Source organism: Sander vitreus, chromosome 24 (genome assembly GCF_031162955.1).
Source record: "Sander vitreus isolate 19-12246 chromosome 24, sanVit1, whole genome shotgun sequence".
Taxonomy (NCBI): Eukaryota; Metazoa; Chordata; class Actinopteri; order Perciformes; family Percidae; genus Sander; species Sander vitreus.
Genome location: NC_135878.1, coordinates 12,211,962 through 12,231,012, shown reverse-complemented (window position 1 = coordinate 12,231,012; position 19,051 = coordinate 12,211,962). Strand labels below are relative to the sequence as shown.

The 19,051-nt window shown below is 40.2% G+C and overlaps 1 protein-coding gene across 9 annotated transcripts in view; it reads right to left on the bottom strand.

Annotated features, from left to right (window-relative positions):
• LOC144512787 (diacylglycerol kinase zeta-like) overlaps positions 1–19,051 on the bottom strand; it is a 126,108-nt gene that overhangs the window by 57,333 nt on the left and 49,724 nt on the right. For 5 of the 9 annotated variants that reach the window (XM_078243718.1, XM_078243715.1, XM_078243717.1 and 2 more), the window contains 15 exons: positions 18,370–18,468; positions 17,413–17,495; positions 17,231–17,291; positions 15,131–15,244; positions 14,716–14,853; positions 12,523–12,601; positions 12,261–12,316; positions 10,828–10,890; positions 8,407–8,480; positions 6,302–6,413; positions 5,839–5,925; positions 5,501–5,613; positions 5,030–5,130; positions 1,585–1,664; positions 1,163–1,207 (listed from right to left, as the gene is read on the bottom strand). In XM_078243718.1, coding sequence (XP_078099844.1) covers positions 1,163–1,207; positions 1,585–1,664; positions 5,030–5,130; positions 5,501–5,613; positions 5,839–5,925; positions 6,302–6,413; positions 8,407–8,480; positions 10,828–10,890; positions 12,261–12,316; positions 12,523–12,601; positions 14,716–14,853; positions 15,131–15,244; positions 17,231–17,291; positions 17,413–17,495; positions 18,370–18,468 — 1,305 coding nt within the window. The remainder of the gene's footprint in view (positions 1–1,162; positions 1,208–1,584; positions 1,665–5,029; positions 5,131–5,500; positions 5,614–5,838; positions 5,926–6,301; positions 6,414–8,406; positions 8,481–10,827; positions 10,891–12,260; positions 12,317–12,522; positions 12,602–14,715; positions 14,854–15,130; positions 15,245–17,230; positions 17,292–17,412; positions 17,496–18,369; positions 18,469–19,051) is intronic. The other 4 variants (XM_078243720.1, XM_078243716.1, XM_078243719.1 and 1 more) reach the window with 1 other exon arrangement.

The window sequence follows — 19,051 nt, the reverse complement described above, 5'->3', positions numbered from 1 at the left end:
CGTTGTTTGGAGGAGCGTTTGCTAGCAGCAATACCAGTGGACAAACATCTGCCCATTGTTTTTCCGACAACAGCAGTGACAAAGTGCTAGTTTGTGTCTTTAGCGGCAGACTGTTAAGTAATTAGACCCAAGTTATTCTGAAGTGATAGAATACCATTTCCTAGGTAAACTTCATGCATTTAAGCTGAGGCAGCCCTGTGCTGAATTGCTGCGGAGCTCTCCGGCGTCCGGCAAAAATAGACAGGAAGTCGAGCACGGAGGCAAAATAAAACATCGGGTTAATTTTCAAAATAAAATACACCGTGCTCACGGCGGATCATATTTCCCTGCACTACACCTTGAAAACACATCACAGAGTTGTTTCCCCTCTACTCCTCTGGATGGAAACAAACTGTCGTTGATTTTGTGGTTCTATTCTACCTGAATTCGCGAGATCTCGTAGGTCCTCATGACTTCAGCTGGAAGTCATGGCCGCAGCCGTTACGCAACAAATCCGGACCTGGTGGGTATTGACGGACTGCCGGAACACGGAGCTGATACGCAGCGGAGCCGATCGGCAGCCGTTCCGCATTCGGTGGAAATCCAGGGTTAGAGACCTCTTTAAGACTTCTTCAGCTGACAATCACTCAAACTGGCTATCAGCACTGGTGTCAGATGTAACCTTTCTACCAAAATCCACCTCTGGATTCAGACAGGAAGCTTTCTCGTGACTTTAATGGTTTGACCTAAAAAATAAGCACATTTAAACCAGCCTGAAAGAACTGCAGCAATATTATCTAAAGTTAATCAGTCCGTTTTGGAGAAAAGCCATGTAGCGCTGTCTCACTCAGCAGCGCCATAAATATCTTAGGGGGGCGAAGTGTGACCATGGGGCTTATGAGATGTAGTGTAAATTATAACTTTGGTACAGACAGAATTATTATTTATTATTTATTATCCTTAAATATTACTTTTTCCTGTCTGCGATATCTTTTTCAGTAGGCGTTGCTTCTTTGCACTCATTGTTAATACAACATAAAAGGAATTGATGGACTGATTATCAACGGTTGTCAGATTTTTCCAACAAAATGTTGAATGTTGAAGCGTTGGTGGCTGTTAGTTTCCCGTGTGCCTCTGAACCAAACAAAAACCAAACTACAAACTCCAGCATCCAACTACCAACCTGCAGTCCAAAGCATCCGAGGGAGGGGTGGATAAAACAGAAGTCCTAGAGAGAAAGATGGCATCATAGGAAAGGAAAGGGCTCTATAGGCTTGACAACTCAAAGTGTGAAGGAGCGCACTGACATTTGCATGTACTTGCTCAACCAATCAGAGTGAGCCAAGCCTTTCCCACAGCACCAGCCTTGACAGAAACACAACACAATAATCGCTTTCTGTTATGCTTCATCATATCGGTTTTATGTGATATGTAAAACACAAACTTTAGAGCAAGACAAATTCCTTGATCCCCATTAACTCAATTAAATAAATAGAAAATTCTTCTTCATCTTGCTTTGTGGTACTGCCTTTTCATTTCCATTCAGTGACACAGAACCATGCCCTTTTCATATCTACACCCCCCCCATCCCTCTCTCCTCCTTACCTCCTGCAAACGCTGGATGTGTTCTCTGCAGGTTTCTAAGTCGCTGTCACCAGAAACCACGATTAGTCCCAGAGGAATGGCTGGAAATACAGAGGAGCAAGACAATTATCCAACAGCACTTTGATATGTACTTATACAGTGGTGCTCAACTCCAGCCCTCAGGACCATGGAAGTACTGCTAGTTTTAATTTTGGTCATTTAGCAGGGTCTGATGTAGACCTGGGACTCTACGTGAATCTAATTAAATATACGGTACTATATGGACAACCAGCAGCACTGTGGTTGCTGAGGGCCAAAACTGGGAACCACCAACAGCAACTTGTCAACTGATATATACTGTACATAAACTTGCTACTTTGAGTGTTTTGGGGTACAAAAACACAGCTGCATTAGTTTTGAGATAAGAGAATATACCATGTAAATTATACTGGAGTATTTGCTAAGAATATCTAATATATCTACATCTGAGCTACAGCCGCCCCCAGCAAGCTGCTGCTTTTCACTAACACGCATCTAACAAAGACAACCATTGCAAACATTCTGCTCAACATCCCTGCTCTGCATCACAGTGAATAAAAGAACATAAAAACGTAGCTTATGCAACAGTCGTCTCCTACTCAGTGATGACACAGGGCCAATTGGAAGTTACTTTGAAGTAACTCCAGTTCAATAAGTGTGTGTGTTGCTCAATATCACAGGTTAAATGAAAATGTTTGAACAGAATTTCTGTGTGCGGTATAATAAAGCATGATACTGCCTTATCACGTGTAACACATTTGTCTAGTGTTGAGGTTGTGCAGCTCGGTATCTCAAAATGACATCAATACTGGGCATCTCCACATCTGACGATTTTACGTACAGTGCCAAAATGCAGTGCCAAGTTAACATTGGCATTGGTGTCTTTACATTTTTCTTAAATGAGCCTGACTAAGCTGGCTCGTCATCAGTAAGCCGACATAGATCGTTGAAACAATAAAGACTGGTCCCTGAGGCGGTGCAGGCCAGCCGCCCGCTGCACCAACACAACACTGCTGGCTTTACATCACACAGCTAAGTGAGGAGCTCCTGAACCCCCCCACACACACATACCTCTCATTGATACTAAATATCTCAGTGTGGAAGACAAAAGACTGCACTGGGAGCAAGAGATAGTAACTTCACTCACAGGAACCATGTCAGATTTAGAGATTGTACACTTTCTTGCTGATTCACTACTCTCGCAGGGCAGTTGCAACAATCCCCACACCAAACACTGCTTTCAAATTGCAACTGCTGCATTCATTTCATAGACTCTCCTAGAGGATTGTTCTTTTTTTTAACTGACCTTTTCAAGTGGCACCCAAGTAGCAACTAATTGGTTGTTGCGTATGGTGACGGTACATACGCTGTTGCGTTTGTGAAGATAGCTCATATAAATGTAAGTAATGTTCAGGTTTTCGTGACCAAACAACGAAATGCGTAAAATGTAAAATGGGCTTTAAACAGTTTTTGGACATCCATTGCAACAGGTTCACATATAACCCACTTCAGCATTTATAACGAATGGTATTTCCTCATGTTTAATCAACGGATTTGTTACCATAAATCAGCCATTTTGTACTTTCATCTGAGTGACTTGGCACCCGATTGGAAATGCAGCAGCAATTTTGTTGTCAGAAACAATGACTCTTAAATCTTTTGTTGGTCTGACAAAAGAAGTAATTTGTCGCCTGGTACAGTATGATGATGATAATAATATTATAGTATTAGATCAGAATTTTTTATTACCTCTTAGATGATATTTCTAGTATAATTATATGCAAAAACTGTACAGATTGTACCTGTGCAGTTATGAAAGGTCCATCCAAATCTCTACTAAACAATCATTATACTCAGAATACGGAATACAGAGCCACAGTGAGAGAAATGGCTTTGAGATTATATAACCACTGTGCCTCAGAGTACGAGGCATATTTTTACCATCTCCCCAAGTCTGACACATCCACAAGTTGAGAGCAGTGATGATTTGCATGATGAGAAACAACTTAAACTTCAGACGGCAAGAACAAAGTATAAGGCGTAAAAATAATGAAAATTATGAAAATCATCTAAAAACAATAGACATTTTAATTATATTTGAAAAAAGTGACTCAAAAATACCAAGAATTAGTCTTGAGTCCCAGGATACTGTACAGTACATATACATAGTATGTAAAACCCAGAAACAAAAAGAACCATGTCTACATTTGCACCAATTTAAATAGTTCACAGTATTATAAAGTGTGCCGTTTACAATATTGTGAAAGGAAACAGCGCCACCCTGTGTGAAAACTCTGAACTTCCTTGAACTAACTTACTGCATGTGTGTGTGTGTGTGTGTGTGTGTGTGTGTGTGTGTGTGTGTGTGTGTGTGTATGTGTGTGTGTGTGTATTATTTCTAATGACAGAGAGAGACAGATAGAGAAGAAGCTCTGCCTTACTATATTTCTGAAACATCAGTGATGCAAGCACCGCACAGCTTCTCGAGTGTGCGGCACGTAAACCAAAGACGTCTTTTACGTAAACACAGACACACACACACACAGCTAATCCACAGCAGTGAAGATTGGCTGTGATGCATGACAAAGAGACAGCTGAAAATGATCTTGTTGACCTCCACATCACTGCTCCACCTCCTAATCATCGAGCGGTTTTATTCCCACTCCAGTCTGAAGATGCTGCCGCCATCGACCTGCAGCTTCTCGACCCTGTTCAAGTCCTCGGTAGACATCTTGACAGCATACTGACGAGACGCTTGTTGAAAAAGTGACCGGATGTAACCAATTCATCTTCAGGGGGGATGGGGGGGGGAATGGACTTTTAAAATTTGCTGACGAAGACTGAGAGTCAAGTCTACGTCTGCCGATAACCTTCACTACACACACACCCCATTCTGCTGTGGACCAAAACTATACCCTCCCTAAACACTTGTATAACAATCTTGTATAAAGACTTTATTGTATTATGGAATCTGCAAATTATCAGAGGTACAATTAGGGCTGGACGATATATGGTTAAAGTGAATATCATGTCACCGAGAAAAATGTAACAGTTTCCATCATAACTGAGTAAATCACATGGCTGCTTTAAGCAAATCAACCTTCTGTGAACATAGCATGACAGTAACCAGTTGTACAATGAACACTATACGGTTTTTTTTTCGTCAGAAACTATTGCATGAAGTCTGCTCATGACTCTTTGAGGCCTGTGAACACAGTACATGTGTTATGAAGTAAATACTGACACAATCTGTCTTTTGTTTTTGTAAGTATGTATCATTAGTGCGAATGTTTTTTTGATGCTTGTGTGTACTTTCATTTAAAAATGGAAAAAAAAAAATGTTGGTGTCACAATGGTGATTATTATAATAGTATTGTTTGCACCGCTGCATATATGAATGCAAGTGTCTGTGTATGTGTTGCCTTACATGCTTGTCGTAGCTTGTCCTTGTCATAGTGCAGAGCCTCATAGTCAGTCATACCGATCCTGCTGACTCTGATCCTCAGCCTTTCTGGGACTGGCTGTTGACTGAGACACAAACAGGACCAAACAACGTATTTATTATAAATTGTACATTATGCTTCCCACTATACTTTTCTCATAATTACAAAATCTTTTTCTCGTAATTACGAGATTACGATGTAAGGTGTCTATTTATTTATTTATTTATTTATTTATTTATAGACACAATAATTGTACATTATCAGTCCAGTTAGAGACTTGACTGTTGGAAGATCAAGGTTATGCTATTTACTATGGCCAAAGGGAAGAAAGAGCTACTGTCTTTAGTTGACTAAGGTTGTGTAAGCCTGAGTGAGTGAGAGAGAGAGTGTGTGTGTGTGTGTGTGTGTGTGTGTGTGTGTGTGTGTGTGTGTGTGTGTGTGTGTGTGTCTCTTACTCGTTAAGGTGCGGTAGTGAGGTCCGTCGTTTGGTTTTCTGAACCATGTTTGCCTGGTTTCTGAGGCTGATGTGGATGACAGAGGGAGCAAGTCTGCACGGTTCACCGTCCACCTAACAATAACACAAAACAATCACATAAATAGATTAATACCCAATGAAGCAAATTGGGTATTAATCTATTTATGCGATTGGCTCGCAGCTGCCCAGTAACAATTACATTATTTTACGCTGCTCAATGTGAAGAATATGGGTGATTGTATAAATATGAAGCAGCTGGAATAGTATGATAGTACATACTGTACAGTGATTCTACAAAGCAGTATGTACAGTGTGTACCTGTACTGGGAGAGGTTTTGTAGTGGTGAGAGTGACTTCTCTGCACTGGTTCAACCTCTCGCCATGACCTCCAACCTGAAGAGTAGCCTACACACACACACACACACACACACACACACACACACACACACACACACACACACAATTAATTAGGTCATTACTTTAGCTATTATTTTATGAAATAATGTGCTTTTCCATCCAAAATACAGTTCAAATAGGAGTATGTGTTGTTGAAATAATACTTAGCTCTGTGTCACTGTAATACAAACACATGTGAGGAATAAACAGGGGCTTCTGTCTCTTATTGTATTGTATCACAAATAGTAATTATCCTTTACTAATCATCACCCCAGGTGAGATTCCATTGATATTTATTTTAATCAAGTAAGACACTCTCGGCTGGCAGCTGGTCTTCCTTCCCTGGTAACAATGGCTACCAATCGGGATTCATTGAGCTACATACCAGTGAAGTCATGGTGAATCCAATGACCTCGATGTATCCATCATCATGGCGTTGAGGTTCAAAGTCGTGATGTTCACCGGGGTTTCCCCAAGGTGTCGTGCCTGCACAGTATCTGAAGAACGCAACACACACACACACACACACACACACACACACACACACACACACACACACACACACACACACACACACACACACACACACACACACACACACACACACACACACACACACACACAACCCCATTATAACCAACAGTTCAGTCAGAGACACTTGCACCAATTGATGCAATTGACAGTTGGATTTGGCGGAAAAGGCCGTAGTGTCTGTAGTGTGTAAAGAGCTTTGAGTAGTCGCTAAGACTAGAAAAGTGTTATATAAATTCAGTCCATTTAACATATCATCATCCACTTTCACTGTACTGTACATAGACAGCATATACTGTACATATTTACCCGCAATATATCAATTTGCACTACTTACATTGTTTACAACTTACTGGCTTGTATGTTGACATTTTATTTGACGTTGTCGGTCATTAGTGCCTATATTATATTATATATATATATATATATATATATATATATATATATATATATATATATATATATATATATACACATATACACCTACTTTTTAAACATACTTGTGTACATACTTTAATAGTCCTGCTTTCTTTGCCTTTATATGGTCAGCTTTGTTGACCTTGTGCTTAGCAGTTGTGTATTTCTGTGCCAGTGCATTGAGAGCAATGGAAACATTCAAATTCCTTGCATGGGTACACATACTTGGCCAATAAAGCTGATTCTTATCCTGATTCTGACACACAGGACTGTGCGTCTCCGCCGTAAGCTTAAACGCTAATAGCTACCTGAAGTAGAAACATTCAGGTAGCTATGGAAGCACATTGCATTCACACAAAAAAAAAAATGTATACACCTCATCTTGTAATTATGAGTTACTATCTCATAAAATAAGAGCTCAGGATCTGGTAATTATGATCATTTTAAATATTTTATTAATGGATGCGTTGCTCATTTAGAAAGAGAGCGACTTTCAGCGGGTCAGACTGGGCTTTGGGCCTGGGCTTTAAAGCCCAGTAGGCTCCGATTGGTCAGCTGTATAACACCACAGACTTCTACACACATACAGAATGCTCGGTTAGAACTCCACTCAGCCAGCTGAATTGGAAGCATTGTGCTGTAACACGTCTTTCGATTTAATTCAAGGCATTCATTTTTAAGGATTGTTACTCTACAGTATTGAAGAAAAAGTAAATAACATCCGAGGCCCCAAAATTAAAACCGAATACCTACCCAACGAAAAAAAATATCCAAATAGTCCTAGATTTGTACCTTAGCCGGAATGTAGGCACAACATGGAAGTGAAAGCAGTGCTCTGTTTATTTTAATGTGTGAGGGCAATACAAATATTTTGTCCCTAAAAAAAAAAAATCAATGAATAATTATGGTAAAATATTGTGATCTCAACATTGATCAAAATAATCTTGATTATCATTTTGGCCATAATTGGGCAGCCTTAGCAGATACCTAAAGCTAAGATAATAAAAGACACAAAATGGGATCGGGGCTTAAAAACCTTGATCGGGACATCCCTCATTTTGGGCTATATGTTGACATGACTTCAGAACATCTGTCTCCAAAGTGGAGACCATCTGCTAAGAGTTTTATAGTTATTCATTTCTGTTTTAGTATGCAACTATGATATGAGAGCTTTATAGTGAGGGCAAAATGAAGCTATGTGAACCATTTTCTTTATTTTCTTAGCACACTAGATGGCGGTCTTGGTTTTAAGAAAACTGCTCAAGGAATGGCATTCCAGTGTGCTTTCTACGTTAGCCTGGTCAAACTTTCTGCTGGATTGTCCAACGGTATTAGAAGATGCTTGTATTTAATTCCTAAAGTCAGGCAATGCTTATTTTAAACAAATAATTATTTTCTGATACTAAAAGAGATACTTCAGTAACGTAAAGTCAAAGTAGACAAAACTAAACAAATGAACACAAAGTAACAGTACAATGGTGTATTAGTAGTAGACATGGTAAAAGGTAGTATCAGTAACAACGGTATTGGTAGTAGTATGACCTGGGGATGTTGAGGAAGACCAGACACTGCAGCTTCAAGTCCTGGACCTTCGATGTTAAATCTGTCCCGTCACACTGGGGGGGGGGAGAGAGAGAGAGAGAGAGCGAAAGAAAGAAAGAGAGAGAAATTACTTCTTTTTTATATATATATATTTTCCCATCTCCCAAATGCCCAACAACTCATCCCATGAGTACAAAAGACAAAAAATTAAGCAAAAACATATATGGCAAGTATAGCAATACTAAACAGCTGAGAAAAAAAGTAAATAAATAATAAATAAAGTACAAAAATAAGAGCAAGAATTAAGCAATGATCTAGGCTCAAGATATATTCCACGGTTGTTGTAGAGTTAAAACACACACACACACACACACACACACACACACAGCATTAATGGACTTTGTCAATGAGCCAACTTATTCAGGAGGGAGAACAGATATACTGTTAAAATAGGAAATAAAAGGCTGCCACTTCTCTAGAAATCCCTCACTAACCCCTCTGAGAGCAAACTTGATCTTCTCTAGGTTTAGAAACGAGATCATGTCTCTTAGCCAGGAGGAGAAAAAGGGGTGTTGACGGAGTATTCTCTGTCTCACTAAAAGTGTGGCAAAAGCAATGCAAAATCAACAAAAATCAACGTCACTTAAATGGCCAATTTGTGTCTCCATTGTGTTATGTCTGATGGCCGATAGGTTACGTGATTGGCCACAGCAGCATGCCTTTTATTTTTCATTCGGTTAGTTTTTTCTTCGGCATCCCCTGCGGTCCCCATCGCTGCAACCTACACGCACTACCCACATTTTAAATGAATGGGAGGACTGGCTTTTTCAGCGCCTGATTTGGTGTGCATATAGGCCAATAAGACCTTCTCTTCATCCAAACTAAGAAGGCCAAAATCAAGTTTTCCAAGTCCATCATTTCACGCAAAAGACCCAATTTGTGATTAATCGAATGGCCTGGTACACACTAAGCCCGGTTACAAAGTAGTCTTGTCTCTAGGTGTCCCTTCAGCCGATTTGTCAGGCTTTGGAAGAACAAAAAAAATCAACACAAAGTCACTCAATTGGCTGACGCTACCTCAAATCATTCAGATCCCCTAGCAGTGTCAGGAATTCTCTGCAACCGGTGAGTAGCAGCTACCCTAAATGAAAACCACGGTCTCACAGCAATTCGTGAAATGGTCACGTCATTTTTAAATCTATTGATTCGTGTACACAGACACGTTTATCTCGGGGGGGGTTTCATGGTGGTCAGCACGTAATGGGGACACGGAGATTGGGTTTAGGGAAAGAAGAGCGGGGAAAGGAAACGTGACACGCGGGAAACGATCCGCGGTCTCTGGGGAACGCAGGGTGGTCTCTGGGGGACACGGGACAACAACGGGACGGTTGGGTTTAGGAAAAGAAGAACGGGGAAAGAAAACGTGACACGCCGTCTCCGGGGTGAAAGTCCTGTGTCGTTTGACCCATCCACCACCCCAACCAACCTTAATCAATAGATTAAATTACGTGACCATTTCACAAACCGCCGTGAGACTGGGTTGAAATGAAGGCACTCCAACACCACCTCAAACCAGTCTGGACCTAGTACCGACCAGAAGCTTTTATAAAAATCCTATCCTAGCCCATCCAACCCTGGAGAACGTCCAGATGCGATCTGCATATCCGCCATGCTCCCCCACTTGCTCTATCCTGGAGAACGGAGCCCAAATCCCTCCTTATTTCAGCCAGGTTTTGTCTCTGTTCCGTAAGTCGTTCTTTGACCTTCCCTCCATCCCTTTTGATTGCTTACCTTACCTATTAGTACCATAACGTAGGTTCCCCTCCACCAGACCCCCATGTCTACCTCATTTGCAATACCATTGTGTTTTTTTGTAAATAAACATTCACAGTTTTCTCTTTTACATAATCCAGTAACACCCACTTTTCCCCTGCTCTCTGGTGTCGTTTATATTAAGTACCCTGATTCTTAAACCCTCCATAAGACAAGAGGAGAAGAAAAGCAGAGATAGACAGAAGACAGTCTTAGTGAACACAGTCTAGCTATAGAAACGGGTCGCTACAAAAAAGAGCTGGCTCCCTCTGCCTCTCACTGCAACACCCATGAGGGAGAGACAGAGCTCCACTTTCTTACATTTGGTCAAAAATACCAGGCTGTAAGAGGGGAATACTTTCCCCAAATAACACACACATACGCTGAATTTTCAACATACACGCACAAACACTCCCATATTTACTGGGAGAAAAATATGATTGTGTGATGATAGCAGCAACATGTATCACAGCCTGTGAATTGAATTGAAAACCACAAGCCCGACAGGCTGCCATGAATTACCCTGCACACTCATCATGCATCTATAGAGAGCGAGAGCGAGAGAGAGAGACTGTGTTTTATACAAATGATTGACTGACAGCTACTCACCACCACTTTGATGTGCTTAGACAGGTCTTTGGAGCTTCTCATCAGGAAATCTGAGAATGCTGTCTGTATGAGAGACATACACACACACACACACAATACAGACAGACAGATAGACAGACAGACAGATAATCAGGATTGTCTCAGAGGAGTGCACCGTGAAACCTACAGTAGGATGGAACTATCTTCCACTGTCTCCGGCAAAGTCAGGGAGTGTTCAATCTTCATCACTGCAAAGTTATTTAGTTGTGTGTCTCACCGCACTTCCAAATAATTCAATTAAATGTTATTTAATATAACATTTAAAAAAAAAATATATATATATATATATATATATATATATAAAAATAAAAAGCATGTATCCTAGTACAGAGACTCGAACATTTAATTGGCATTAAAGGAACTGCATACTGCACTAGGCACTAGTCATATTTCTATTACATTTTACTGTTACTACAATTGCCACTGTTCATCATGTCATTCCATTATACCCACTGCCAGGAAGTGCACAGGCCGCCCACTAAGAGCCAGGGGTCTACATGATGATTATGCCTGCTAAAATGAAGTTTTTCTTTGCCACTGTCGCACCAAATGCTTGCTCTTGGGGGAAAATTATAATAGAATGTGGTCTAGACCTACTCTGTTTGTAAAGTGTCCTGAGATAATAATAAAATACAATACATAAAAATACATACAATACAAAGAGTAGCTTAAGCAACTAACTCTGCAAATGGAAACAACAGAGCTGGTCCCCACTCCCAAACAACAGTGATGTTTAATGTAAAAATAAGGATAAACTTATCTCAAAGATTTATAGTGTTCTTACTACAATCTCAAGGGTAAATACAGACTATTTAAGACAAAGGTGGGAACAAGACCTTCATATTGAAATACAGCAAGAAGATTGGTCTTTTATTTGCAGGAAAGTACCTAAATGCTCTTATAATTTAAGGCATATATTAGCACTATTTAAAATAATGCACAGGGTATATTATACCCCAGAGAAATTAAATAAAATGAACAGTAAGATATCATTCCTTTGCTGGCATTGTAAGAAATATAAAAGGTACTTTTTTTCATATGCTTTGGTCATGTGAACAACTTTCGTTATTTTGGAAATTTGTTAAAAGGTTGATATCTCAGTGTTTAAATATATCTGTTCCACTTTCACCTCGTTTATGTCTTTTGGGAACCAATATGTGGAAGTATGTACATAGATCTTGCTTTGATGGCAGCTAGGAAGTGTATAGCTTTAAAATGGAAGGCTTCCAAACCCCCAGCAATAGTCCACTGGTGGAATGAACTCTCAAGCTACTTTGTTTTGGACAGAATTTATTATAATAGTAAAGACCTCAGACTTTTTGAAGATATGGCAAACCAAACAGTATTAAACAGAAACATTCACACACTGATCTTTAACACGGAGGACCACTCACCCCAGCATAGAACATCTTGTTCCTAAAACGACTATTAAACTTCTCTGGGTTGGCCTCTGAAACAACGACAGACAGTAAACCAACAAAAGATGTCACATATATGTAGCAAATTAAATGAAAAAGCTAATTTTTCTGAAATTAGCAATGATCCCATAATCCTTACACATCAATATGAATGTGAACAACAATAATGAGCTTCTCATACAGTATATTGTGTAGTAACATTTGTTTTTCATTGTTCCGTTTATTAATATGAACATACCTCTTGACTCGTGAAACTCTAGAGTCACATGGGCATCAAATCCAAGACTGAAGTAATTGTTGAAAACATCTAGAGGGAGCTGAGAGAGCATACACACAAACATAAAAACACAACACAGCAGTCACAGGGCGTGTACGAATCTACTTCTGTTAGTTCAACGGAGGAAAAAAGGGTCCGTGTGCCAGGCGCATGGTTAAAAACTCAATGTCTTCATTAATTCTTAGGTTTGTTTTGGGCGTAACATGCAATAAACCAATCAGAGTGTTATCTCCCATTCCCTTTAAAAGCCAGGCGCTTTTGTACCTTGGCTAATTGTAACAAATTAAATGCTGCGTTATTGACTTTAGACCAGGTTTTTGTTGGTCAATGGTGCCATCACTTTCCACTGCCTCAAGATAACAATACACCAAGAATGCACGTGAACACACCTCCCTGTAAGACCAGCACGCCCATGGGCGCACAGAAGGGCGCAGGTGCATTTGCTATTTAAACGACGTGGGCACTGGACGGGAAATGGACAACTGCGTTGGTCTTAAACTAGCAAAGACACATGCGTCGGGCTTCGCGCTGCGTTGCGCCGGGTGCAAGATAGGGCCCATTAAGTTCGATAAATGCCAGGCAACAATGTTATAAACTGCAGCTCGGAAAAGATAATCGCTCCTTGCACGGACATTCATTCATATGCACGTGCACAGAATGAAACTCACACTTTCCAAGCATGTCTGTGGTTACCAGTTTTTGAAAATATATGGGTGTGATGGCACTCCTCATAGACGCACATACATTTAAAACAAGAATGTCAACAATGATTATCCAGTTTCTCAAGGTTTAGTTACAACTCTGCACTAATGCAAGATGGGAAGCAATGGATTGACTATTGTTTAAATATTGTTATATTATAAAATGTAGATTAGCTGAGCATACAGGCAATACGAATGCACATCTCTTAGTAAATAATAACCATAAAGTCTTTAGCCAGGCCATAGTATAAGTAGTATTTCATATTTTTAAATATATAAAAGGAAACCTGGGGTAGCCATACAGCAGTATACGTTTTATTTTACCATAGAGACATAAAGCTGCAGCCATATCCTATAGGCTCATATTTACATTGTTTAGCCAAGGCTCATTTTATAATACTGTGAGGACTGGACTAATTACCAGGCAGCAGAGCCAACACTTATACGTACATGTTTTATATTTTATTATTTCCTACATTTTATATTTTTCTACAATTCCATATTTATGTTGACTTAACTTAAGATTCTATAGAAAATATTCTATTATATTCAATAAATAGTTTTTGTTAATACCCCATTCTGATCCGTATAGGTCTAACTATTTCTTAGAACGACGGATAAAGCAAACTGTTGTAAAGACGGGAGGATTGACGTGGTGTCAGGTGTGGCAATGGCAAACAGTTTACATGGTAGGAGGGCCCCTTAGCCCCCGCTCTGAACACCGCCCCAGGAGATGGGAGCCTGGGAACCAGATGAATCTTACGAGCCCATGTTTCATTTGCTTTGGCAGGTACGTCTGGCCCCTCTCCCGTTCAAACAGATCTTCCAGCAGGCCTGGCCCTGGGTGGACCAATCACTTTTGATTTTGATTTTCTGGTGGCCCATGACAACAGGACGAGGGATGTGGTTTACCCAAGCCCCCAGGAACATCATTTTATCCTATCCATGTGTATGGGGAGTCAAAAGGAAGTCTCTGACCCTCTCAACCAGCTCGGCTGCTGAGGGACTCTAGTGCGTAGGCTCTATGGGCCCAAAACGGTGGGTAGGTAGTGTGAGGAAGCATGCAGAGGCTGTTTTGCCGTTAGTGCCCAGTGAGCAAGTTTCATAGGAACGAATGGGGCTCTGAGCGCGTTATCCAGGTCTCCTTAATACATCCATGGCCTCACCAAAATCATTTAGATTTCTGGGGATCCTGGATATCCACATAAATCTTTATGGAATCCGTCAGAAGTTGTAAGTTATCAAAATGTTGGATGGACAGACTACCGATGAGCAATAGAGCAGCCAAGCGCATTTACGTTTAGTTTGAAGGGTTTAAGATGAGAGCATGGAAATTTGTTTTAAATAACAAGAGTGAAGTGTCCACAATTTTTACATAAGAAGCGTCAAGTGTCCACAGTCTCAGACGTCAGCTTAGAGTTTCTGGATATGATGTATGCGCACTGCCACAGACCTTATCAGTTTGCTGTTCGTCTGGTTCAGCCCCTGCACTGTGGTTTGGTTCAACCCGTAGATTCCATCTGTCTAGCTGGACAACAGTTCCATCCTCAACATGGGACAGGATCTTAGACAGAGGTTCATCTGTATAGCCCTGGAATACATGCAGAGTTACATAAAAAAAAATATGGATACATATACACAAATATATTTTTGTGAATATAAAACAAGATTTTTATGTTGAAGCAACAAAATTAACTTTAGAAAAAAGTGCTGAAGATGGACTTTCTTGAAGTCTGAATAACAATAGCTCAAGGCACATGAAATGAGCCAGCAGTTGTTCAGATTGCCAACAGCGTTGAATTGGACTATTTGTATTCACCAATACAGTTATATTGTGTGTAGGTGTCTTTGTCAGTATTTGTACCCACCCCTCCCCAGTTGAGAGTCCTGGCGAGGTCATTTCCTGTCCCTAGTGGTAACACGGCAACAGGAGGTTGAGGATTTAATGCCAGTTCATCAAGACAAGACAGGATCCAGCCCACCTGGTTCCACACACACAGACATGCAGTTAAAGAGACAAAAGGCTGTGTCCCTCCATCTGTCCATCTCTCTTAAACAGGAAGTTTTCAGTGTCCATCAGAAACAACACCTCTGCTGAAGTCATCAATGGTTTATTGTGAATGGTTATTCATAGCCACGATGTTCCTCTAGGTTTTATTCTTTGGCACATTCTGTTTTTTAATACGTATACGTATTATTAGACAACATCATATTTTATTAGATTTTATGCTGATGACATGTGCATGCACTACTCACTACTTCAATTCAATAATAATCAGACAGACATTGTAATCACTGTCACACATTCCACAGGTTCACAGTCTAGCAATATAGTGGCTATAAACTAAGAATTTAAGATAGTATTTGATTCTAGTTCACATTTCAAACAACACATCACTAAACTGGTTCAGTCGTGTTTCTTTTATTTTTTCAGAAATATATATTGGATGAAGTCAATCTTGTCTTTTTCGGGATACAGAGAAAGTGACTGTTGTAATGTGATTACATACAAAGACAACGCAAAGACGCAAATACACGCAAAATTCAATCATTCGCATATCCGTGCAAGTTGAAATATTTCAACTCGAGCAATCAAACTTGTGCAAGTAAAGCAAATTTACACAGCCGGTGTGAACGCAACATTATTATTGTGTTAACGCAAATTCGTTTTTAAATGCACCATTATTTTTAGCGCATTAACGCAGGTTCTGTTATGATGACTAGTATGGACTGGACGTTGCCAGTGGACACACTGGATTAGGACCACATGTGAAACACTTATACTTCTGCGTTCATTTAGAATTCTGATGAAAAAATCTCAGGATTCTAACTTTAAACTCAGATTTCTGACTTCAAACTCAGTATTGTAATCCATTTTTCACATGTGGCCCTAATCCTAATGTGTATGAAGTTATATTCCTATCTTTATTCAAGAGCGCATTATTTCAATTTGAGAGCATTTCTCACTAATATTACGTTCAGATGTTGTAGAGATTTCCCTCAAAACCTTGCTCTTACACTCAAATAGTCACTGCTCGCGCTTGGATTTGCTGTGCTTGTGCTCAAACTTTCTGTTTGGCTCAGATATTTCTCCTTGCACTCAGGCTGATTCTGCGCGCTTGCAAATCTTCTCCTCTCGGATTTTTCCTGCGCTCTCGGATTGTTTGTGTGACAACCCTATCAAAATTCAGCAACCAATAGAATGCCAGCTGTAGTGTTGACCAATGAAATGATCCCTGCCCCGTTGAGGGTGCTTTCGTTTTATGTTAGAACATCCGTTGCGGACGGCTGCTCTGTAACCATGGATCTGTAACCCAAGATTATTTACCCCCCGCCGTCCATCGCTTTATTATTAGTATATGTCAATAATGTGCACAGAATGGTCAACGCTCTTTCACCTGCATCCATCAGGAAACGGGAGAAAGCTTTGAAGTGGGACATATCAAGTTACGTACACAACTATGAGGGTGAGTAACATGAATTAAGCACATAGCATATGGCGCTAGACATAGCTAGCCTAGCTTGATGTCCGTAAACAAATAACTTTTCTTTATACCGGTAGTTTAGCTAGCTAGATTGAACGACATATGACGGACAATATGTGTGTATTTACAACTGGTATTTAATGACCCCACTTTGTATTTTTTCCTCGTTTGGTTAACCATGTTCCTGGGAATTTGGCTAATTTCAGACATGCTAGCATATAGCCTAGCTTGATGTCCGTAAACAAATAGATTTTCTTTATAGTTTAGCTAGATTGAACAACATATGACAGACAGTATGTGTGTATTTAATGACCCCACTTTGTATTTTTTCCTCGTTTGGTTAACCTTGTTCCTGGGGATTTGGCTAATTTCATGTTAGAGCCAATAGTAAAACCTAAACTGTAATATAACTGAAAGAACACCAGAAACTTGATTGTTTGTGTCCGTTGTTACATGCGTGCGTGCGTGCGTGTTACTACTCACGGTGCCGTCTCCTCCACAGGCCAGGATACTCAGGTTATGGACTTTACGATACAGCTCCAGGCTACAAGATTGACACTAGTTAATGGTCAATTCAGCCAAACGAATCTGACATCACCAAGAGATGTTCACTGATGTTAGTGTGTGTGTGTGTGTGCGCGCGAGCATGTGTGAGCGAGACCTACCCCTCGTGTGGTCCACCTTGGCTCAGGTCAAATACCTGTCTGGGATTCAGATACCACATAAAGGACTGCATGATCTTATTGCCCTGTCAGACAGAGAAACCAATATGAGTTTAAAAGACTTGAAAGTAACTAAACGTATCCATAATCTACTTACAGTACATTCACTGGCACTGAGACATTGTCTCGTAAGACTCAAGTCCAGTCAAGTCTTAAGTTGAGAGAGGCGGGTCGAGGTCCAAGTCCTAAACATTGGGTTTGAGGTCCTTATCAGGTGATTCTACATACATAATTTCTCTTCAGACTGAGGAATGGGACCAAGTCCTTTAAGACATAACGCAATAAGCCCTGCCTCTCTGCGGACAGCAGAAAAAGGAATGTGCAGGCTACAATATTGGCAGTTTTTTTAATGTTGATTCACTTTATATGCATGCCTCAGACTGGTTTTCTCTTGATGTAGCATTATATATTATGTATTTACAAAGCTTTAACTGCTAAACTCCCTCTGTATATAACTAGTCCATCAATTAATTTCTTAAATTATACCACTAAATCTCTGGACTGTATCACCTTAAATACACCCAGATACAGGACTGAATGGGGTAAGGCTGCTTTCAGTGTATTAGCAAGCCTTACTGTACAGTATAGGGAATGAATTCCAAGATGCAGCTGAGCAATCTTCTCTGGTGTCTTATCAGATTTTGTACAGATCTAGTATTTGAAATATTGAAGAACAACATAAGTTACCATTTTGACTTAAGTCCAAACCTCGGTGACTTACTGACTGCTGAAGGCTTCCAGACTTGTGGGCTGGTTTAGTGACACCATAACTGCTTAGCTAATAGATTGACTAAACTGGATGACACATTGACTAGTTCATTGACTAAATCACTGAACCATTTTCTGAATGCCTATAGTAATTCACCCACTGGCTGGGTTGATTGGGTTGTTCATGAATACCTGGTTTCCTCCACTCTTGGGGTTGACAAACACCAGCAGCGGTTTCATCAGTGGTGAAGGGATGGGTCTGATTAAAAACGGCTTCCACTGTCGTCCTTCCTGTCAGAGAGGAAGATGATCTGCTAAGTCCGTCTATAGCAGAGCTTGTCCATTTAGGCTGTCTAACCTGGGACTTATCTACTAGGCTGGTGTCCCTCAACTATTAATCCATATTAGCCTTTCAGAAGGTATCTCAAATAGGGATCGACAGATGCTGTTTTTTCAAGGCCGATACCAATTATTAGTAGTTAGTGAAACCGATAACCGATATTTGGAACCAATATGCATTTACAGTGAAAATTAAGATTCTGAACGTAACAAACACAGAGCTGTAGCTGAAACAAAGTATCACACTTTTTAATAATTGACTTTTTTCGGTTATCAGGCAAATAAAACGCTGATGCAGATAATCTGCAAACTGCCAAAAAACAGCCCGATAATCGCCCAGGGCCGATAATCGGTCTATTCTATTCTATGACAAAAAAACAAGCACACATTTATCACAAATCATGTCTGTCGGATATATCTTTAAAGATGGTGTTATCCTTAAAAGAGTTTCAGAGTGTGTCACACACAAAGCAAAGAACCGAAACCAAATTGTATGCGTTTCATATGTGCACCATAACCATGTGGCCAGAGGTGG